Source organism: Erinaceus europaeus, chromosome X (assembly GCF_950295315.1).
Source record: "Erinaceus europaeus chromosome X, mEriEur2.1, whole genome shotgun sequence".
NCBI classification, from domain to species: domain Eukaryota; kingdom Metazoa; phylum Chordata; class Mammalia; order Eulipotyphla; family Erinaceidae; genus Erinaceus; species Erinaceus europaeus.
Genome location: NC_080185.1, coordinates 54,547,300 through 54,572,006, shown reverse-complemented (window position 1 = coordinate 54,572,006; position 24,707 = coordinate 54,547,300). Strand labels below are relative to the sequence as shown.

The 24,707-nt window shown below is 36.5% G+C and overlaps 1 protein-coding gene and 1 non-coding gene across 7 annotated transcripts in view; both read left to right on the top strand.

Annotated features, from left to right (window-relative positions):
• Positions 1–24,707, top strand: part of COL4A5 (collagen type IV alpha 5 chain) — a 271,709-nt gene that overhangs the window by 161,119 nt on the left and 85,883 nt on the right. For 5 of the 6 annotated variants that reach the window (XM_060183117.1, XM_060183115.1, XM_060183116.1 and 2 more), the window contains 5 exons: positions 6,099–6,191; positions 7,550–7,654; positions 8,850–8,947; positions 11,870–12,020; positions 19,318–19,431. In XM_060183117.1, coding sequence (XP_060039100.1) covers positions 6,099–6,191; positions 7,550–7,654; positions 8,850–8,947; positions 11,870–12,020; positions 19,318–19,431 — 561 coding nt within the window. The remainder of the gene's footprint in view (positions 1–6,098; positions 6,192–7,549; positions 7,655–8,849; positions 8,948–11,869; positions 12,021–19,317; positions 19,432–24,707) is intronic. The other variant, XM_060183114.1, reaches the window with a different exon arrangement.
• Positions 18,663–18,769, top strand: LOC132535995 (U6 spliceosomal RNA). Its single transcript, XR_009547696.1, has one exon. It is a non-coding gene; the product is annotated as a U6 spliceosomal RNA (small nuclear RNA).

Genomic DNA, 24,707 nt, shown 5'->3' with positions numbered 1-24,707 from the left:
CCGGGGGGGAATGGTGTCTTTTTCTTTTTTTTAAATATCTTTATTGGGGGATTAGTGTTTTACATTCGACATTAAATACAATAGTTTGTATATGCATAACATCTCTCAGTTTTCCACATATCAATACAACTCCCACTAGGTGCTCTGTCATCCTTACTTTGAGATCTCTTACTTTTTTTTCTTGTTGTCTCTAATTCATCCTCAATCTTGCTAATTCTGTCTTTAGCCTCATTTATTTCATTCTCTCTCCCCTGTACTGTTTTCTGTAGTTTATCTATTTTGTTACTCTATTCTGATACTGTTTTAGCTTGTTCATCTAGTTGTGTTCTTAACTCAGCCATTTCAGCTTTCAGCTCTCTAATAACCTTGAGATAGTGTTTTCTTCCAGAGTCTCATTTGTTGTTAGTGCATTTCTGATGACAATTCTTTCAAACTCTTTACTCACTTCTGTGACTATTTCCTTAACTAGTGTTTGGATATTGACCTCATTATTTTTTGCTTCAACCTTTTGGGAGCTTTTAGCTGGACTCTTGTCCTGGTTGATTTCTCCAATATTTCTTCTTGTTGGTTTACCCATTCTCTATAGTACGTTATGAAGTCTCTCTCTCTCAGTACTTTTCAAATTACTGATCACTTTTACCTGAATTGACTTGTGTGTAAGCAAGGGAAAGAGTTACAGTTGTGAAAATTAACAGTTGTTTCAATATTATTTTAATCCTTGAGTTGCAGCACAGTGGCTGTTAAAGCCTCTTTTGTTCTTGTTCTTTTTCTCTGTAGGCTATGGGAGCTTCAGGGCTTTTAAACTATAAGTAGGCTTCTTAGCTTAATCCCTCAGTCCTGACCTAGAGATAAAGCAGGGTGGGGGAGAGATAGCACAGTGGTTATGTAAAGAGACTATCACACCCCAAGTATCCAAAGCTCTGGGCTCAATTCAGCTTCTCTGCCAAGCTGGGCAGCACTACTGGGCCCTGTGAGTTTCTAAACAAGTCCCATTTATAGCCTGTAGGCTCTGAAGCAATTATTCATCAAGTTTTCATCAGGAGAACAATGTGGAAAGGCTCCCACTATACAGCCCCACTGCTAGGCCACAGAGGTGTAGCTCTTCTCTTGAGTTTTCTGGTCAGTTCTCTGTTCCCAGGTGTCAGCACAGGGCCTCCCCCCTGCTGCTCCAGCCTCTGAGGTTAGTAGCAATAGAGACTCACAGTTGCATTTGGTGAGTCTTCTCCTCCCTTCAGCCGTCTTTTTGTTGGTAAAGCAGACTGGAGGTCGTGCCTCAACTGGTAAACTTTGGGCTATTACCAGCTGCTCAATCTCTCCTTGGGCTCCTCTCTGTCTGCGAGCCACAAGTATTTGCACTCACCGTTGATTTAGTGGGTTGCTGAAAGCATTCTAGTCCTGCCATTTTTTGGTCCCAGGTGATCTCCCAAAATGGTGTCTTTGTCAAAAGGGTTCTTTTTAAATTTTTCTGTTTTCATTGTTGCTATTGTTTTTAAAGTACATGACACATAGAACAAAGTTTTACTAGCTATAATGAAAATATTCTTTCTCCAACACACGTTAAGAAAACTGAACTTTATTAACTACTGAGAAACCCTCCTCCACATACACTTTTATTGCTTTCTGAGTCATAATTCCCTTCCATTTCTCCATAGATGCCTAATATCTCAATGTTTGCATAATTTCTTTCTATTCAGTCTCTAGGATTGTAACCTTGGTAAGCATCTATAAACAAAGTACTTATTTATCACATAGATAAATTCATCTAGTACAATTTACCTAGATAACTCTTATCTTTATTTTATCACCTAGTATGCATCCATAAACAAAGTAATTGAATTATTTTTGAACTTCTTATAATGGATTCACGAAGTAAGTACTTTGGCATCTTTTTCTTTAATTAAAAAAAAATATTTTATTTATTTTCCCTTTTGTTGCCCTTATTGTTTTTTATTGTTGTTGTTATTGATGTCGTCGTTGTTAGATAGGACAGAGAGAAATGGAGAGAGGAGGGGAAGGCAGAGAGGAGGAGAGGAAGACAGACACCTGCAGACTTGCTTCACCTCCTGTGAAGCGACTCCCCTGCAGGTGGGGAGTCAGGATCCTTATGCCGGTCCTTAGGCTTTGTGCCACGTGCACTTAACCAGCTGTGCTACCGACTGACTCCCACTCTTTGGCATCTTTATTATAGTTGTAGCACATTCATTTCTAAAGCTATCTAGCACCCCAGTGCGTGTGTTTGTTTCTGAGTATTGCAGTTGGTTTAATCATTCTATTGATAACAGACAATTAGATTGCAATAATCTCTTATTTGTCTGAGGTTACACTTTCTGTAGTTTCTATTTGTCCATGGTCAATCACAGTTTGGAAATAGTACCTACAAAATATATATGTATTTTGAGAGAAAATCCATATTCACATGATTTTATTGTAGTATTATTTGTAATTGAATTCTTTGTGTTACTCTCTTATTGTACTTAGCTTATAAATTAAACTTTACCAAAGATATACATGTATAGTCTGAAGGATAGCATATATATAGGTTTCTGTACTACTCTTCATTTCAGACATCCACCTAGGATCTTAGAAAACACTCCCTGCAATGAGGGGTGTGGGCTATTGCATAGTGTAATGTTTCTATGCACATTGTTATGTATACATCTGGTATACATCTGCACAGACTTCTCTGGAGCAAAGATAAAGAAATTATGGCCCAGGGGCCACATCTGCTCTGCTATCTGTTGGTATAAATGAAAGTTATATTTGGACACATCTACAGTATTCTCTATGGCTGTGGTTGTTTTACTCATGTACAATAGCCATGTCTAGTAGTTACTACAAAAACTGTATGAACTATAGAGCCTAAAGCATTTACTGCCTTGTTTGCAGAAAAACTTTCCAGTGTTTAGGCCAGCATATATATTTAACACTGTCATTTTGTAGCATAAAATAAATGTATCCTATGTCCAGAACACTTGTGCCAATGTATGTACCCCACCAGCAGCAGTACTGGAAAATTCTTATTGCTGCATTCTCATAGACTTTCATAGATTTTTTCCATTTTATTGAGTGTGCTGTATTTCATGTTTTTTTTATTTCTCTGTGTTAATGTTTAGCACATTTTCATGTGGATATTGGCAATTTAAATTTCCTTTTGTGAAATATTTTTTCAGGGTCTTTGATTGTTTTCCCATTGAATTGCACCTTTTTATTACTGCTTTAAATTACATATATTTAAGAGGTCAGGTTGTGTCATACCTGGTAGAGCATACATGTTACCATGCATGTGGACCCACGTTCAAGCCCCTAAGCCACACATGCAGAGGGGAAGCTTCATGAGCAGTGGGATAGTGCTACAGTTTTCTTTCCTTTTCTCTCTCTCTCTCTCTTCTTCCCCCCTTTTTTCTTTTTCTCTATCTTTGTCTTTACCCTCTATAAAAACTAATGGCCACCAGAAGTGGTGAAATCTGTCATGCAGGCATAGAGCCCTAGCAGTAATCATAGGCACAAAATAAAATTAAAATTAAACAAAATACATATAATTGGTGAGCTAGTACTTTGTGAGTTGTTTTGTAAAAGTTTCATTCACTCTGGCTTGCTATTTGATTATCAGTATTACCATATAGAGCATTTATTTGGCATTAGACAATATTTTCAATATAGTCACATTTGTCATTATTTTTCCCCATGGTTAGAGATTTTATGAAAGATTTAATAAATTCTTCATTGGTAGTCAGATGGTCGTGCAGCAGGTTAAGTGCACGTGGCGCAAAGCACAAGGATCAGCATAAGGATCCTGGTTCGAGCCCCTGGCTCCCTACTTGCAGGGGGTCGCTTCATAGTCGGTGAAGCAGATCTACAGCTGTCTATCTTTCTCTCCCCCTCTCTGTCTTCCCCTCCTCTATCCATTTCTCTCTATCCTATCTAAAAGCTACGACATCAATAACAACAAAAATAATAACTACAACAACAATAAAAAACAAGGTCAATAAAAGGGAAAATAAATAAATATATATATAAAGAAAATTTCATTGTTCTGTTTCGGGGAGAAGGGGGGCCAACGATCATTTCCCCAACATTTAACAAGTTTATTACACATTTTCTCAACAAATAATTGAGGAAAGAACATGATTTTCAGGAATTTTTTTTTTCAGGAAAATTGAGAACATTCACATATTAGACATGATGGTGGGAGAAAGACACAGAGAGGGAGGAAGAGAGAGAAGTTGAGTTACGACTTACATGATGATCTGAACAAGAAAAAAAAAGAAAACTAGCTCTTTATTTTATTTTTATTTATAGAATGGAAACACTGACAAGACCATAGGATAAAAGGGGTACAATTCCCACCACCAGAGCTCCGTATCCCGTCCTCTACCCTGATAGCTATCCTATTCTTTGACCCTCTGGGAGAATGGACCCAGGGTCATTATGGGGTACAAAAGGTGAAAGGTCTGGCTTCTGTAATTGCTTCCCCACTGAACATGGCTTTTAACACCCAAACCTTGCTTCCACCTTTCCATACCACACCTATCACCACTCCCATTTTCTGGGTGGTACCTTCCAGGTATCTCCTGTCCCTCAACAGTTCTGAGTAAGTCATTTCCATTCATGAGAAGAATGTGTAGTTGAGTTTTGAACGCATAAAATTTTTAAGGAACTGTTGAGGGACACCACAAGGCACAGGGGCTCCAGGGGAGCAGGGCCACTGTTTTCACTGGGTTTGCACACATGGAGCTGGGATGCACACTGGTAAAGGGTTTATTCACTGTACTCTGTGAAGTGGGAGGAATTTGTTTCATTGGGCCAATGAAAAGTAGTTCCTGGGGTGACATAAGAAGGGTATAAGAGCAGGAGGCTTGGTCCGAGAAGGGTCTTTTGTATTAGCTCCAATGACCCTAGGTAACCTGTCCCCAAGCTTTAACTCTAATTTTGCTTTTGCACATAACTTGTTTCAGACTCAAATAAAAGGCATATTTAGAAAATTGCACATCTGCCATTTGTGTTCTCTTAAAATTCTTTTCGAAGGGAATCTTATCTCTTTAAAACCCTTCTTTAGAACCATTAACCAAAAAAGTTATATATATATAGTTTTATATATAAAACTATATATATATAACTATATATAATATTTATAACTATATAAATATAGTTTTATTTACTGCAGTTTGATTTTCAGGCTCTTCTTATTTACATTAAAATGTTTTGTTTTTTTTTTAATATAAAGATGCCAGCTTCAATCTTGGAAACTCTTAAAGTGGTCATCTGCTTTTTCCTTTAGAAATTTTATCTTTCTGTTGGCATCATCCTTGAATAGGTAAAATAGGATGGTGTTTCTTGTGGATTTTTGCTAGTTGATATATCCAAGGATTGGAGACATATATTTAATTTTTAATAAAAAATTCTATAGTCAATGAATGGCATTCAGAGAACCTTAACCAGATGCCAGGACCCTGAGATCTGAAGTGGCCCAGGGTTGAGAGAAAATAACTTCAGTCATTTCATAGTTTGTCTGAAGAGTCTAGAGAGACAGCACCTAGACACCTTGAGATGGAATATCAGTTGTGTCAGTGATCAGAACTCCAGGCACAATATTTATTGATAAAATCACATCAAAAGGAATAGGAAGATAAAAGATGCTTTTAGGTAAAAACACAATTCAAGAGCAATGGTCAAAACACAAATTACTTTCAGGTTGTGGGAGACCTCAAGAATGTGTTAAACCTTGATTACAATAGCCTTTGAATGTGCAGTTCTCTAATGCCTCAAGAAATATTCTGTTCACTTATTATGCAAAAACCCTAAATCCTTCAGGGAAGTAACCTGAAGTCAAGAGTTAAAGAGATGGATTTTGCATATCAAGGCTTGTGGGCTACCAATTCCAACTCTGAATTTCTTCAGACCTCAGCCTTAAGGGGGAGGGAGTTGTAAAGCCTGGAGCTGAGCTTTACTTACTTAAGGGCATCTGTTAACAATCAACCAGCCAAGTTTTGTAAACATGGAGGCTTTAGGTAAAACTCAATAGAATTTCTAACAACAAATATCAAAACATCTGGGATCAAAAAACTTCTTCAACACTATTGATTCCCTCTTTTTCTTAGGTCCCAAAGGTGATCCAGGTCAGACCATAACCCAACCTGGACAGCCTGGCCTCCCAGGAAACCCAGGCCGAGATGGTGAAGTAGGTCTTCCAGGTATATAAGGAATTTAACCACATCTTTATTTTTATTTTTTAGTGATTTAATAATGATTGATATGATTGTGGGATAGGGTGGGTACAATTCCATGCAATCCCCACCACCAGAGTTCCATATCCCATCCCCTCCATTGGAAGGTTCCCTATTTATCCCTCTAGGAGTATGGACCAAAGATCTTTATGGAGTGCAGAAGGTGGGAGGTCTGGCTTCTGTAATTGGTTCTCCACTGGACATGGGCATTGACAGGTCGATCCATACCCCCAGCCTGTTTTTGTCTTTCCCTAGTGTGGTAGGGATCTGGGGAGGTGGGGTTCCAGGAAACAATGATGAGGTCATCTGCCCAGGGAAGTCAGGTTGGTGTCATGGTAACATCTGCAACTTGGTAGCTGAAAAGCATTAAGATATAAAGCAGAACAAGTTGTTTAAAAATCAGGAACCTAAAAGTAAGAATATAGCAAATGAGATTTGGAGTTTTCATTTTGGAACAAGGTAGGCAATCTGTTTAGATATATTCCAGGGGGCTCATGATTTTACTGATTTTTGCCTGAGCCCAACAGATAACATGCAGGTGGGCTAGGAGTATTGTGTTGGAAGATGGCATCAGAGTTGAGGATAGTACTAGAAAGATGGATCAGGACAGAGAGTAGCTCCCAAATGTGGGGAAAGTATATAAATACTGCTAACTATAAACCCCATCTATTTGACTTGAGGGCCATGTCTATTCATATTTAGCACAGGAGCCTGTGTAACCTCTGCATCCTGGTTGGTCTGAGCTCATACTCCATGGTCATAGCTAGGAACATTCTAGGCTGTACTCATTTCAGGATAAGTCTGCCTGGAGTGGCAGAATATGTTGACCCAGCCTACCTTCAGAGAGTGGGGCAATTTCTACCATTGTTCTTCTACACTGAGGGCAATGTCCTGCAGAGACCTACAAGAGAGTGTATGATGTTCTTCCTGATGGAGATGACCAGTGATGGTGGAGAAAGGGATCTGTTAGAGGTGTAGACCCATCATATCTGTGTGGGAATCCAAGGATTCCCTGAGTGGGGCTCCAGATGATGGGATGACTTGCTAGTTGCTAAAATTGTATTGACTTCTTTCTTTGCAAAGACCCCTTAAACAACAACAGCAACTGGGAGCTAGGTGGTGGTCCACCTGGTTGCGTGCACATATTAGAATGCACAAGAACCTGGATTTGAGCCCCCAGTCCCTAACTGTAGCTGTGAGTGGTGAAATATTGTTGCAGATATCTGTCTCTCTCCCCCTCTGTCACCCCCTCCCCTCTTGATTTTTGGGTTTCTCTATCCAATTAATAAAAACAGTTAATTAAAAAATGTGGTCTTTCTCCATAGGTGACCCTGGACTACCTGGCCAGCCAGGCTTACCAGGATTACCTGGAAGCAAAGGAGAACCTGGTCTCCCTGGAACTGGCCTTCCTGGACCACCTGGTCCTAAAGGTTTGTCGAACTGGGTAGCAGAGAGAGAATGGTAGCTGATTCGTATGACATTGTACTTTGATATAGTTCACTGAGTGAGCAAAATATGTATCTTCTGTGTACTATAAGGGTTATCAATATAAAAGTCATATGTACACTATAATTTCATTATATTTATTTAACACTCATAAGAAAATACTTAATACATACATATGCAAAAATTATTTATAAACTTAATCATCACAATTATTATTGTCTTTTCAAGGCTTAGAAGTGTTCTTGGCAGGAGGTACCTAAGAAATGTTTATTTGAGTGGATGGATTATATTAACAGAAAACATATACATTCAAATAATTTTATTCTAAGTCATAGTCTCTTTGTTTACAAAAATGAAATTGTTGCTTCAGTTTTTCTCACATATATAATAAATGTATATGTTATATATAATTATCTTTATGTATTTATCAGACACAGCCAGAAATTGAGAGGGAAGGAGGAGATAGATATAGAGAGGGAGTGGGAGATAGAGACACACCTGCAGCACTGCTTCATCACTTGCAAAGCTTTCTCCTGCAGGTGGGAACTGGGGGCTTGAACCTGGGTCTTTGTGCATTGTAATATGTGTGCTCAACCAGGTGCACCATGACCCAGCCCCAGTTTTTCTCTATTGCTCACAAAATTTGTTCTCACAAATAGAAATGGTATCTATTTTTCTTAGTATAAGTGTTGAACATTTCCTTACTTATACTACATGATTTCAGTAGTGGCAGATTTTATGGATATATATGTGTGTGTGTGTGTGTGTGTGTGTGTGTGTGTGTGTGACATACAATTGTTTTTAGGTCATTTCTAGAATTACACGGTATGTATTTTATTATACTATTTCCAGATGTAAGGGAAAGCAACATTTTCTGTTTTTTTCTTTTGTGGGGGACTCATTTCTGATGTTTAGTTCTATCTTATTATGAAAATTTACTTTAGATTACTTATTTTTCACTCACATTATCACTGTGTGAAAATGATAGCTCCCTAAGGTGATTGCAAAGGAACATCAGGTAAGATGATCCTACATAGTCATCTGGAGTATAATTGTAACTTTTAATATCTTATTGTAGTACTAGGCATTGTTGGATATGATAAAAATGTTGGTTTTATATTTGAGTATCTTTCTTGAAGTACATTCTCCCTGGAGATTTAAAAAAAATCTCTCTTGCAGGTTTTCCTGGAATTCCAGGACCCCCAGGAGCACCTGGGATACCTGGAAGAATTGGTCCAGAAGGTCCTTCTGGGCCACCAGGCTTTCCAGGCCCAAAGGTTTGGAACATATGTTTTCTTACTCTCCTTTCTCCTCCACCTTCCTTAGCCCTGGATCTCTACTTTGACTAAGACATTATCCCCAGTTTTAGCTATATAGATATAATTGAACTGATGCTAATATTCATTAAAAATATTTAACAGAAAGCAATCTTTAATAGACTAAGAGGTCCCATTGTGTTGTAAGTGACATCCAATCAAAATTACTTGTCAAGGCAAAAAATAAGCATTTGAAGCAAGGCATTTATTCTTTTGCAAAAGGGTGTGCCACCAATAGTGGCCTTCAGGCAGCAGCACGCCTCCCTCAGCCTTTTCCCATCTTTTATACCTGACACAGAACTGTCTCTTCCACCCCTGGGTTGAGCTTCAGAGCTCACAGTCTCCCCATTGCCTAAATAAGGAAAGGAGGAAGAGAATCTGAGGGTCTCTGCTGGAGGATTAACAAGTACTGCAAGGAGCTGACCTAAAGAATACAAAACTACTGACCACAGGTGGTCATAGATAACAATTTATAAAAATAATTTGGGTACTAAACAGTTGTTCTATTCATGTTCTTTTGAAGAGAAGACCTAACCATCTCTCACAATTGGAAGACAAAAAAATAATAATAATAAATGAATCAAGCAAATGGTTTCTAAGACTTGTGAGAACTATGGTAGTTGTCTTTGGGCGGTGAGAGGGTGGGGCACAGAACTTTGGTGGGTGTGGTGTGGAACTATACACTGTAATCATAAAATCTTATAACTATAAATCACAAATAAAAAAAGAAAAGAAGCTATTTTAGAGTAGTTGGTTATTTGATGAGATGAAATGAGAAATTATGAATGAGAGAATATAATTATCAGTTCTTCCTCAACTACCATATACAGTCTCAATTCCATTTAGTCTCTTTCCATGCCTGTGTAACAATCAGTTGAATATCATGTTAAAAACCTTCCACACTCATGGTCCAGGAGGTGGCGCAGTGGCTAAGCCACTAGACTCTCAAGCATGAGGTCCTGAGTTCAGTCCCCAGCAGCACATGTACCAGAGTGATGTCTGGTTCTTCCTCTCTCTACTATCTTTCTCATTAATAAATAAAAAATATTTTAAAAAACCTTTCCACACTCCTGGTATCCTAATTTTACCCCAAATGCATGATGCAAATTGTTGTTATTAACTTAATCATAATAATAATGTTTGAGTTATTTTATATTCTTTTTGTTATATTTTAATTAATCTAGCTGCTGTGATGTGATATGTAATTATCCAGACGTTCTCTTCTCTCTAAACTTTAAACGTCCTTTGTTTCATCATCACTGTTTTCCCCCATGAGAAGAATGACTGCCCACAATTCCAGCTCTTATAAAAATCAATGTAGTGATTTCTCACTTTGTTACATATTTCTTTTCATTTGTAATTCAATAATGATTTATAAGATTATAAGGTTTCAGGAGCATAGTTTCACATATAGTATACCAGTCACCAAAGTTCTTTGCTTTTCTATAACTACCATAGTTCTCAGAAATTCTGAAAAAAAAAATTTTACAAGCTTGTATTCTTTGATTACCTATATTCCACATGAGTTAAACCATCCATCACTTGTCTTTTACCTTATTTCACTAAATATATTATGAAGTTTTTTGTGTCCATGGTTATCACTGGGGCTCAGTGCCAGCACCTTGAATTCACTGTTCCTGGTGGCTAATTTTTTCCATTTTATTGGATAGAATAGAAAGCAATTGAGAGGTGAGGGGGAGATAGTAAGAGAGAGAGAAAGATAGACATCTATAGACCTACTTTGCCACTTGTGAAGCAACCCCACTGCAGGTGGGGAGCTGGGGCCTCAAACCCAGATATTTGTGCTTAGTACTAAATGCACTTAACCAGGTTTGCCACTGCCAAGCCCCCTATTGTGAACTTTTTAAATGAACTCACAGAAGTAATGCAATTAACTTTCTTCTTTAAAAAATATTATTTACTTATTATTGGGTACAGATAGAAATTGAAAGGGAAGGAAGAGATAGAGAAAAGAGAGACAGAGAGATGCCTGCAGCCCTGCTTCACCATTTGTGAAGCTTTTTTTATTATCTTTATTGGTTGGATAGAGACAGCCAGAAATCAAGAGGGTAGGAGGAAATAGCGAGGGAGAGAGAGACAGAGAGCCACCTGCAGCTCTGCTTCACCACTCGCAAAGCTTTTCCCCTGCAGGTAGGGACCAGGGGCTTGAACCTGGGTCCAGCTTTTTTTTTTTTCAATTTAAGTAAATTGTACAGTTCATGACTCAAAAACTTTAGCATGCATACTACAACAGCAATTCTATAATTGCTCCTTTTGTTTTATATAATGTTCACATGAAATGAGATATACAAACCTTAAGAAACACATTTGTTAGATTTTTGACAAATGGCATCCTCTGTACAGGTGGGGACCAGGGTCTTGAACCTGGGTCCTTGTGCACTGTAATGAGTGTGCTTAACCAGGTGCACCACAGCCAGGCCCACTGCAATTGACTTTCATACATCAATCCAGATTCAAAAGTATTGAGACTATTACATCTGCTTCATCTATTCCTTATTTGCTGGTACATTTTAACCCAAAGCTCAAATCTACTCATTTCATCTATAAATATTTCAGTATTCATCTCTAGGAACGTGGACTTTTTATTTAAAAAAAATACCAATATCACGCTTAGTCAGAGTAAAAGTGATCATTTTAATACTGTCTTTAATCATAGACTATTCTGTAATCACATACTTTCTCAGTTATCTTTTTCTAATCCTGAAAGCAGCCCAACTCTGTTTGATTTTTTTCCCTTTAACTCTGTTTCATAACCTTCCAGATGTTCCTTTTCTCTAACATACTTATTGGTTTTCATTTCATTATCCTACATGCATGGAAAATCAGAAATTTTCATTGTATTTTGACATATTTATAATAAAGGGAGAACCAGGATTTGGACTACCAGGACCACCTGGGCCACCAGGACTCCCAGGTTTCAAAGGCATGCCTGGTCCAAAAGGAGACCATGGTTTCCCAGGACCTCCTGGACCTCCAGGGCGCACTGGCTTGGATGGGCTACCTGGACCTAAAGGTAGGGAAGTTTCTGTTACTTCTTAATTTGCTTTTAACATCTGCAGACAAATCCTATAAGGTTTATAAGTAATAAGTGTGATTATCTAGAAAGCTTATACTGACATTTTGCCCTTGTTTTTGTAATCCTTGATTCCCTTTTGTGTTTTATTTTATTGAATAGATATCACAGGCATATATGTCTAATAGGTAACACCAGGAAATCCTCCATTTGTATTCTCACCCTTCATCTTCCTCTCTTTTTTCCTTTATGCACATGCATGCACGCGTGCACGTGTGCACATACACATACACACACACACACACACACACACACACTTTTTAATTTATTTTCTGCTGTTATTATTGTTGTCATCACTGAGTTCTATTTCTGTGGCCCACAGTACCAAAGTTTCATCTAACCTGGGTTTTACTGTGTGGCAAAGCAGGTTCACTGCCCATGTGAACTATTTGGTAGTCTTAATTTCTTATTTACCCTTCTAGTGTTCCTTAATAGTAATACATATAAGGAAGAATATTATTATTTTCTCCTTTTTTCAAAATAATAGAGTGCTGCCTTTTAACTTTTTTCTACTTTATATTCTCGAGAAGATGTTATAATAGTATTGATTTTAAAAAACTATGTGGTACTGAACTACTTGTGTATACCAGTTAATCTGCCAATTTCCAGATAAGATTATACACCATCTTATCAGAAAGAATGCCACAGTGAATAATGATTCATGTGAACTATTCTTTGTACAGATATAGTAGAATAGAGTAATAACAAATAAATCAGGTCTAAGGCCATACCATCCTGAACACACCCGATCTCTTCTGAATTTTAAGCGCTAGTACATCTCTAGCTACTGTCAGATTCTTCTTCAATTTCACCATTTTACAGTCCTAGTAACAATGTATGAGTGTGATCGTTTCCCTACAGTTTTGCTAAGTGAATTGGCAAACCCTTGGAAGTTTGCCAATCTAACAGAAATAGTTTTCTTCCTTTTAAATTTTTTTATTTTTATTTATAAAAAGGAAACACTGACAAAACCATAGGATAAGAGGAGTACAACTGGGAGTTGGGAGGTAGTGCAGCGGGTTAAGCACACAGGTGGCACAAAGTGCAAGGACCAGCACAAGGACTGGCTTAAGGATCCCGATTTGGACCTCTGGCTCCCCATCTGCAGGGGAGTTGCTTCACAAGTGGTAAAGCAGGTCTGCAGGTGTCTTTCTCTCCCCTTCTCTGTCTTCCCCTCCCCTCTCTATTTCTCTCTGTCCTATCCAACAACAAAAACATAATAACAACAACAATAATAACTACAACAATAAAACAACAAGGGCAACAGAAAGGTAATAAGTAAATATATATATATAAAAAAAGAGGAGTCCAACTCAACACAATTCCCACCACCAGAACTCCGTATCCCATTCCCACCCCTGATAGATTTCTTATTCTTTATCTCTCTGGGAGTATGGGCCCAGGGTCATTATGGGATGCAGAAGGTGAAAGGTCTGATTTCTGTAATTGCTTCCTGCTGACCATGGGTGTTGACAGGTCCATCCATACTCCTAGCCTGTTTCTCTATTTCTCTAGTGGGGCAGGACTCTGGGGAAGCAGGGCTCCAGGACACATTGGTGGGATCATTTGCCCAGGGAGGTCCAGTTGGCATCATGGTAGCATCTAGAACCTGATGGCTGAAAAAGAGTTAACATATAAAACAAAACACATTGTTGATTAATCATGAACCTAAAGGCTGCAATATTACAGATGAGGATTTGTGGTCTTAATTTTGAAGATAGCTAGTAGGCCTATTTTACTTATATTCCAAAGGGCCCATGACTGTATTAGTTTTTTTCCTCAGCCTGACCTCTGATATGCAGGTGGACCCAAGTTATTGTCTGGGGAGATGATTTCATGGCTGGAAGAAGGGCAGAAATACTTTTATGCATTTTATTTTGAATGATTTTAATCACACAGAAAATAGAATTGTAGAGCGAAAATCCATATATCTACCACTAGATTTTAGAACTATCATTTTATCCCTGTGTAAAAAAATAATTTAAATTCCTCAAATACTCAACAGAGTTAAAAGAATACCATGGTGACTACTATAAACCCATCACTGAAATTTTATTATCAACACTTCTAGTCTACGTGATTTGAATTTATCTATCCATTGATTTATTTTGATAAAAATTAAGTAAATTGTACAGCTCGTGACTCAAATACTTTTGCATGCATACTACAACAGCAATTCTTTAATTGATCTTTTTGTTTTATGTAATTTTCACATGAAATGAGATCTACAAATCTTAGAGACACTTTAGTTAGATTTCTGAAAAATGGCATCCACTGTACAATCACATCACTATCAAAATTCAATCCCGGAAATTCCCCTTTGCCTCTTGCCTCAGTCTCTCTCTTCCCCCAACATCCACAGTGACAACTTTACTGTAAAGATGTGTTATTATAAATTAATGTTGCCTTGTCTAGAACCCCATGAAAAATCATCCAGAATGTCAATGTTTTTTAAATCAACGCATTTACTGGTAATTATTTTTTATACTTAGTGTTTAATTTTATTCATATGCTTTTTGTAGACCCCTGGACTATGTCAGTTTTGGGTAATATGAGTAAAGTTGTTAAGAATATTATTTACAAGCCTTTTATGGATTTGTCCATTCAATTTTCTTGGGTAGATACCTAAGAATAGAATTGTTATAAGACAAATATATGTTAATAATATAAGAATATATTTTATAGACAAAATGGTCATACTATTTTAAACTTGCTCCTATATGTTCTGAGCATTTTTAGTGCTATACAATGTCTCCGACATTGGATGTTATCAGTCCTTTCATTCTTAATTTTGGTGGATATGTTGCTAACACATTTTGGTTTACTGTGCATACCTCCTGATAACTGAAAAAGCTGACTTCTCAATTTTTTTTCAACAATGCATTCATTTATTTAGGAGAGTGAGAGAGCAAAAAATAAGAATACCACTTTTGCATATATGCTGTCAGAACCAGCTCCTGGACCTCATACTTACAAGTGCTTTACCTGTTGTACCACCTCGCATTTATACTTGTGGATTGTTTACATAGTCAGGTGCTTTTTTCATTTTAAAAGATCACACGATTTTTTTTTTTTGGTATGCTGGAAGTAATGTTTCTATTTCCTGCTTACTGGTTCCTTGTCTAATACATTTTATGGGTATTTTATCAATATCATATTTGCCTCTTGATTTTTAATAGTGCATTTTAATGAATAAATGCTTTTATTCAATTGATGTTTCATTAACTACTTTATTAACATTTTATTGTCTTTTTTAGTTTTTTTTTCTTTATTTTTTATTGGGGGTTATTATAGGGGGTTAATGGTTTACAGTCAGTTGTTGATACATAGATACAATTTCTCATTTTACCAAATAGGTGTCTGCAAAACATTTTCACTCTCAAAATTAGGTCCATCTTCATGAACCAGGACATTAAAACACCTTCCCCTATTCCTCTCCCTATCCTTCTTTGCCAAAGCATACAGCAAAACAATCGAAGTTTACTTTGTTTCCCCTTTCTGTTTTTTTGCTTGTTTGTTTGTTTTTTAATTTCTGCCCATGAGTGAGAGCATCTCATTTTTCTTCTTTCTCTTCCTGGCTTATCTCACTTAATATGATCCCTTCAAGCTCCATCCAAGATGAACTGAAGAAGGTGAATTCATCATTCTTAATAGCTGAGTGGTATTTTCTTGTATATCTAAACCACAAGTTTCCTAGTCACTCTTCTGTAGTTGGAAACCCAGTTTGCTTCCAGGCTTTGGCACAAATTGTGCTGCTATGAATATAAGTACACACAGATTTCTTTGGGTGGGTGTGCTTGTTCCCTTCGGATATATCTCCAGGAGAAGAATTGCCAGGTCATAGGGTAGGTTCATTTCTAGCCGTCTGAGGGTTCTTCAGACTGCTTTCCATAGGGGATGGACCAATTTACATTTCCATCAGTAATATAATTCTTCTGTTTTTTCTAAGAAACCTTTCCCTATATAATCTATGTTTTATAGCACTAGTTTAGATATTTGTTTAGAAGTACCACATATGCTGAATTTTTATTCAGCATTGTTTATCTAAAATAGTTCCTTCTCCCATTCAATTACTTGTTGTCTGTGTTAAAGATAACAGGATTATATGTGTCTATGTACTGTTGATTCAAATTATCTATTTTACTATCCTTAAATCAATACTGTTTATATTACATTAGCTTTATAGTAAAACTTGATGTCAAATAACTTTGTTCTTTTTTTCTTTCTTTTTTATTAAGAGGCTAATGGTTTACAGTACAGTTGTTGGCACAAATAGTTTCCCATTTGTCCACAGCAGTTGTCTGCAAGACACTCTCACCTCCAGCTTTGGTAACTTCCTGTCATCATGCATCAGGATGTGAAAGCCCTCCTTCTCTCACCCTTTTCTCCTTTCTCAGTGTCCTTTGCCTTGGTGCAGTACACCAAAGGAGTCCAACTTTTCTTATTTTTTAAAAATGTCTTTGTATATACTAGTCTCTTTGCTTTGACTCACCGGAAGGTTTAAATTCACATTTATGTTTTTATGAGTTAAGTGGATAATACTTTAATAAATTTGAATGACGTATAGTTTCCTATAAACTGCTTAATATCCTTAATGCATTTCTCTATTGGTTTATTCAACCTTTTTATTTTAATTTTTGTGATAACATATAAGAATAAAAGGTAGCCTAGTTAGTTTATTTTTTTCCTTTCTGCTTTGTAAGGAACTAAACTCTCCTGATCCATGCACACCAGAGAGTAATCTGAACATGCTCCTGAAACATATTAAAATCATGAATAATACTAAATTATTTTCCCTGAAAAGCAATTAGACAGCATTGTTTATTTTAACCAAGCTAGATCCGACATTGAACAATATAAATTCACCTTAGATAAAAATTAAAATTAAAAAAATCATCATTATATTAGATTTATTTATTTTTTACTTTATGAAAAGGTGTGAGAGACCAGAATACTACTCTGTCATATGAGGTACTGGGGGCCAAACCTGGTATATCCTACTTATAAAAGATATATTCTGCCTCCTTAACCACTTTTCTGGACAAATAGGTACTTATTTTTAAAAACAATGGAATACTACTCAGCAGTTATTAAATATGGTGAATTCACTTTCTTTGCCCTATATGGATAGAGCTTGAAGGAATCATGTTAAGTGAGATAAGCCAGAAAGAGAAAGATGAATATGGGATGGTCCCATTCATTGAAAAATAAGAACAGACAGGAAAACACAAAGCAGAACTTGGACTGGAGCTGGTGTATTACATCAAAATAAAAGACTCTGGGGTGGGCAGTGGTCGGGTTCAGGTCCTGGAACATGATAGCAGAGGAGGACCTAGAGGGGGTTAGAGTGTTATGTGGAAAACTGAAAAATGTTACATATGTACAAACTACTGTATTTTACTGTTGGCTATAAGCTATTAATACCCCCAATAAAGAAAAGTAAGAATAAAATTTGAAGTCCATAACCAATAATTCATATATAATATATATATATATATGTTTTCTATCTTTGAGTAAATAAGTATTGCAAACTGTAAACAATGATACTAAAAGTTGTATTGTTCATTTGCCTAATCTTTGAAAGGAATTATAAGATGCACATGTCCTAACAAGCATTCTTGAATATTAGGTGTTATGTTGAGTTTAATAATCCAGAAAGAGAAAGACCTATACCTAATGATCTCATTCATACGTGGAACATAAGAAACAAAGACAGTAAGGAAAAACATAAGGTGAAACTTGGACTGGTTATGGTGTATTGCACCAAAACAAAAGACTCTGGGGAAGAGGGCAGGGGGAGAATGAGATAAAAGTATAGTGGGGTCCTGGTATATGATTGGGGAGAATGCTGTAGGTTGGGGAAGCAAGTGCCTCTCAGACACCTGTCAAGGGGGGGATGAAAGGTTGTGTGTATGTGTCAAAGACTATACTCTAAACCATTAACCTCCATTAAAAAATAAATACCCCAATACCCTTCCTGATACTCTGGGTAAGAAAAAAATAAATAAATGGTATTGTTTTTGCTATGTAAATCATGTATTACTCAGACCTTCATCATGTTCTTATTCTATATGATTTACTACTTGAAACACTGTATACAAATGCCTAGACCCTGGCTTGAAGATCCCAAATATTGCAGTGTGGAAGAAAATTAGTTGGCACCACCATGATAGTTGTTATCACAATAAGAATGTTCACAAATATGTATCACTTGTGTTTTGGATCAGTACACCACAGTGAAAAGTCAACAATAAAAGTTGACCCACCATACTTAATGAAGTGGGGAGGTAGGGTAATTATTGGATTCAGTTTTTCTTATGCATTACTTTTGTTCAGGTTCATCTAAGATGTGTTAGGCAACACCAAAATAAATACAGAGTTCCTTTATGGGACAGAGAAGCTCATGGTTCAGTAAATTTTTACATATAAGGTCTCAGGTTTAGTCCCTGGTGCCTTTATCTCTTTTCCTCTGTATCTCTCATGAAACTAAAAACTTTAATTTTTTAAAATAATAAAATATATATTTGCAAACATTAATTCATAAAATACTGTATCATATGTAAAAATGAACAAAAGGAAACAGTGCTTGCTTCAGTAGCACATATGCTAAAATTGGAACAATATAGAGAAGATTAGCATGGCCCCTGCACAAGGATGACACAAAAATTAGTGAAGCATTCTATATTAAAAAAAAGAAAGAAAACATACCTAATTAAATTTTGAACAAAATTAAAAATAATATTAACTGCATGAAAATGATTGAAATTACATGACAAATCATATTTGTTTATGAAAAACCCAATGATATCACTATGCCTAAATTTGTCTAAAAATATATTTTCAAAGTGAATTCAAGTAGTTTGTTGGAAAGCATTTGACATAACTGATTCTGAAACTTAACTTTTATCAAATATTTACTAAGTATATTACTGATTCATTGTAGTGTTACCACTGTTAGCCAGTTGCAGGAAAAGCCAAGTAGAATGGAGAGTCAGAAATATATCCATGTGTATAGACTTAAAGGTTATCTACTTTTTAAAGGGGTAATTTGAAAAATATATTTTAACTTATAAATAATTTTTAAGATGAGTTTCATGTAAAATAAATATTTTTTCTCAATGATTGTATTTTCAAGATCACTGCTTAATATGATGTGCCTTTTCACATATGTATTCATTCTTAAGGACTAACATTTAAGCTGCTATTTATTTTAATATCTTAAATATATTTCCTAAAGGTGATATTGGACCAAATGGACAACCTGGGCCAATAGGACCTCCTGGACTACCTGGAAGTGGTATTCAGGGACCACCAGGACCACCAGGCATTCCTGGGCCAGTAGGTAAACCTGGTAAGGTTGGAGTAAATGTGTATTTTTGTATCACTCATATAGAAGTTGATTAGTTCACCAATAAAGTATAATGTACATAACTGGCATCCAAAAAAATTTGAGATGTAATATGCCTACTTGTGTAATTTTATAAAAGTGAAAAATGTTCAGCTCATGGTATAAGACTTTATTTAATACCCCATATTTCCTCTTCTGGTTCATTGAAAATTAATCAGTTTCCAACAATGAAATTTAACAATTATAGTAAGTGGACACAACATAATAATCTTTTGAGTTAGTCATGGTCCAGTAATCACAAACTCAACAAATAGTGCTGACCATTTCAGAACTAAGTGGCTGTACAGCATTCATATATCTATATCTATATCTATATCTATATCTATATCTATATCTATATCTATATCTATATCTATATCTATATCTATATCTATATCTATATCATCTATATATTTCTCTCTGGAACATTTATTAGCATGTGAGAACAAGAATTAAATGTCAGGAGACACATTTTTAAAGTATTTCTAGGCATTCTCATCTTTAATTTTAAAAAAAGTTGAATTTTCTCTTTTACCCTTAAACCAGCTATCACTTGGGAATGTTTAAAACATTTTTTCTATTTTATTAGATAATAATAAACATCATTAGCTTATAACCTGATAAGCTTATAACCTGCAAGTCATATGATTCCTCTAATTTTTTTCATGTGATACCAGAGAGTAAATCCAGAACCTTATGCATGCATACCACCGAGTACCTCCTCACTCAAATTATTATTATATACTTTAAGAGGGAGAGATAAGGGAGAGAGAAGATGAGAGGCAGATAGTTAGAACAAAGTGTTCCATCACCAACTGTGGAGTTCCCTCCATGACAGTGATGAAGATAGATTGCAGGAAGTCAAGCATGGTAAGCCATGTGCTTGACTCACTGAGCCATATCCCAGGCTCTTCTTGTATAGGCCAGAAATTATTCAAGTTTGTGGATTCTGAGACATATGGTAATATGGATTTATATTATTTTAATTGATTAATTAATTTATTTTTTCACTTTTTAATTTATAAAATGGAGATATTGACAAGACCATAGGATAAAAGGGGTACAATTCCACACAGTTCCCACCACTAGAACTTCCTATCCCATCTTTCCCCCCACCAAAAACTTTCCTATTCTTTATCCCTCTGGGAGTATGGACCCAGGGTTATTATGGGACGCAGAAGGTGGGAGGTCTAGTTTCTGTAATTGCTTCCCCGCTGACTGTTGTTAAAATTCGGAGGCTCTAGCCGGCCGGGCTAGCTTCACGGGCGGGTAACAGAGACGCGGAGACAACGGCTGGGCAGGGAAGCTGTATTTCTTTATTCAGGAACAACGATTCATAAACTAAACCAAACTAATCACCAAACAAAACTCTGCTGTCTCTTTGCGGCGGCGCAAGCACTCTCTCTTACTCTGCAACTCAGGAACCCTCCAACTCTGGAACTCTGAAACTCTCCAACTGTGGAACTCTCGCGGGGTTCCTTCGGGGCGGGGCCAAGCAGGCCCCCGAAACTAACTGGACTGATCTAATTCTCTTGGTGGGGGAGGGCTAGAACAAACCAATGTAAAGCATACGACAGCTGACCATTGGCTTTGGCAGATCTATCCGTACTCCTAGCCTCTCTCTTTCCCTAGTAGGGCACGGATCTGGGGAGGCAGGGTTCCAGGACACATTAATGTGGTCGTCTGCCCAGGGAAGTCACCATAGCATCATGGTTGCATCTGGAACCCGGTGGCTGAAAAAGAATTAAGATACAAAGCAGAAAAAAATTTTGACTAATCATGAATCTAAAGGCAAGAATATTACAGATAAATATTTAGGGTTTCCTTTTTGGTGAAAGCTATTAGATCTATTTTAGGTATATTCCAAGGGGCCTGACATCAAGTAGGCAGATAGACCCAAGTTACTGTCTGGGGAGATGGTGTCATAGTTGGAAAAAGGACTGGAAAGCTGGATCAGAGAAGAGAATAGCTCCCAAATACATATTATTTTAATCAGGCACAATAAGGTCTACACTTGGGTCTAAGTTATACCATTGCAAAGTATTTTAGTGCGTCATAAAATTAAAACTAATAGACATTTAATCATTCATACACATGAAAACATCATATAATTCAAATGCACAGATTACATGTGCACACATCAGCTCTGAAACAGTCGACCCTAGCATGTTTGTACGGATTTTAAATTAAGGACATTTACAGTATTGTTTTGACCACAGTTATTATCAAGTTAACTACTTACGTACTCATGAAAAAGAAAAATTCTGCCCAAGTCCTGTATAGCATGCAGGACTTGCATTAACAGAGATCCCAGGTTCAACTCTACTACCACCAATAGTAAGACCTGAGCAGTTCTCTGGTTAAAAACAGATCTGTTCATCTACTGTAGCAGAAGTGTCTTGAGAAAAAGAAAACAATTAAATTTTAGGTTAGTCTTAGCCTGTTATTTCAGAAAGATAGCTAAAATCAATACATCAGTTCTGTTGTATTTGTCATTTTTGTAATATCCTGAAATTGCTTGAGGTTTACTATTCTGAATTTTTAAATTAAACCTAAGAAAGAACATAGTGTCTATAACTAACACCAATCTGAACAAAGTAATATGTTTTTCTTTTTCATATTTAGATAATATTTTGTAATGCCTTATTCATCTAATTACATCTCTCTAACTGACAGATATGTAGGTATATTGATTTGCAAAGTCTAGATAGAATAGGAAAAGTAATAGTGCTGAATTTAATCTCATCTCTTCCATTTGTAAATATATACTGTCCATAGAATTTAAGATCTTATCTAACATGTTTCAATCAGCAAACAAATGAAATCAATACCAACTGGCATGAAAACATATCTTATGCACCCTTACTAATATGAAAATGTTCTCAAATTATATTTGTTTTACAAGGTGAACTTCATTTTGTTTGACACTAGCCATACATTTTCACTGTTACTTATATTATGAAAACAGAATACCATCTCAGCCCATTTCAGGTATCACATAATTCCTGTTCATATACCTCAATAACAGGATAATCATCAAGGGCATTATTCTTTTCTCATGATACCCAACTTCCATACTGCATGGTTAAAATTCTAATTATTCTTTTTAATAGAACTCTTCTTAAAGGTCCAGAAAGACAAAAAAGCTTACCTGGATTCTGTGCCTGCTTCACCATGCATGCAACCTAGCTTTGAGCCTGCTCCCGTCTCACTGAAGGAAGCTTCAGTGCTGCAGTAACTTTCTCTCTTTCTGTCTTTTTGCCTCTCTCTGTCTGTCTCTCTCTGAAAAATATCATCCTGGAGTGATGAAGCCCTGGCCATCTATCTCTCCCTCTCTCTCTCTCTCTCTCTCTCTCTCTCTCTCTCTCGGTTAATATACTTGCTATATATCATTTAATAATAGAAAAAGTAATAGATAGTATTAGGTATCACTTTATCTTCAATATAGGATGTTCACATTTTTTTTCAGGTTTTTCTTTTGACTAAAAATGTATTATCTAATTCAACGATACTATTTTTTTTCATTCTCTTTTTGAAGGCAAGATGTATGTTTTATGCATGTTTAAATGTTTAAAATATATGGTGCAGAAAGTAGCTCACCTAGCATGAGCTACCTTGCCATAGATGCAGCCCAGGCTCAAGGCCTGGTACCACATAGAGAGTGTCATGACACTGGGGAAGTTCCAATGCTGTGGCGTCTATTCTGGCTTTGGCTAAATGAAAAAGTCAGTTGGAACAATGAAATGGAGCATGTATAAGGCCCCGTTGACACACACAACACTTAAGGATCCACTGAATATCAATTCCTTCCTTATTCACATCAGGTAAATAAATGAAAAAAAAAGATAAGAAACAAGTAATAGAGTTGAGGAGACCAAATTATGATTACGGAAAAAAAACAGCTTTTTTTTGTCTGATATTATGAGGTTCCAGCTTTAATCTCCAACACCACAGTAAACCACAGCTGAGCAGTGCTCTGCTCTGGTTAAAACAAATTAAAGACTATCTTCAAATTTCAACCATGTGTGCTGTAAATCACTAACCTCCTAGTAACATGGGAAAAAAGAAAAACAAAGCAATGCTTTCCCTCCTATACGTTCTTAACCGAGACAGAAATGGAAGCTATTGATTCTTGGCCCTTGCCTAGAAGGTTAATGTGTTAGTGAATCTTTTATTTAGAGTTTGGTTAAATGTGCTCAGTTCCAAGTCCACAGATGATACCTTAACCCTAGTCAAACTGAGTTGTTATTTATTTATTTTTAGTTTTTTGTTGTTGTTATATTTGATAGCACAGAGACAAAATGTAAAGGGTCGGATTATAGAGAGGGATAGAGAAAGAAATACCTGGAGCACTACTTTAACACTTGTGAAAATGTTCCCTTGCAGTTAGGAACCAGGGGCTTGAACCCCAGTCCTTGAGCATGGTATTATATTTCCTCACCTGAGTGCACCACCATCCAGCTCCCAAAACTGAGTTTGTAATCCTTTCCTATTCTCAAGAAAACAGTGTGTAACTGAGTCTGCTTAAGCTCATCATAACTATGGTAAAAATCAAATAAATAAGGAATTAGTAGCTTGGGGCTGAGCAGTGAGTGGCACATCTGATTAGGCACACAGATATCACCGTGCATAAGGACCCAGTATTAAGCTTCTTCTTCCAGCCTGCAGGGGAGAGAGATACTTTGTGAACGATAAAGGTTTGCAGGTGTCTGTCTTTCTCTCTCAGTCTCTATCTTCCCTGCCTTCTGAATTTCTCTCTATCATGTCAAATAAAAATAGAAAGAGGAAAAAATGGCCACAGGGAGCAGTGGATTTGTAGCGATGACCTTAAGCCCCAGCAATAACCCTGGTGCTAATAATAATGATGATGATGATGATGATGATGATGATGATGATGATGATAATAATAATAATCTATACACAAATAAGGAATTGGTAGTTGTATTTTTATAGATGAAGGAGAATGCGGAGATTGCATACAATTGTTGTAAATTAACTTAAAAAGAGGTTCTGTGTTTTGGGGGCTGCTGCGGTGGTGTGTAGAAGGATTTGCAGTGGGAGCTGGGATCTCGTTTAAACAATAGAAGGTTTATTAGGGTGAAGCAGGTAAAAGGAAAAATAAGCACTTATTATCAAGGGTTAAGAGTACACTAAGGCCATAAATTCTGAGTATAGTCCCATAAGTTAAACAATTATCAGCTCTGATAAAGGTTGCTCATGGCTGTAGAGGAGTTCTAAAA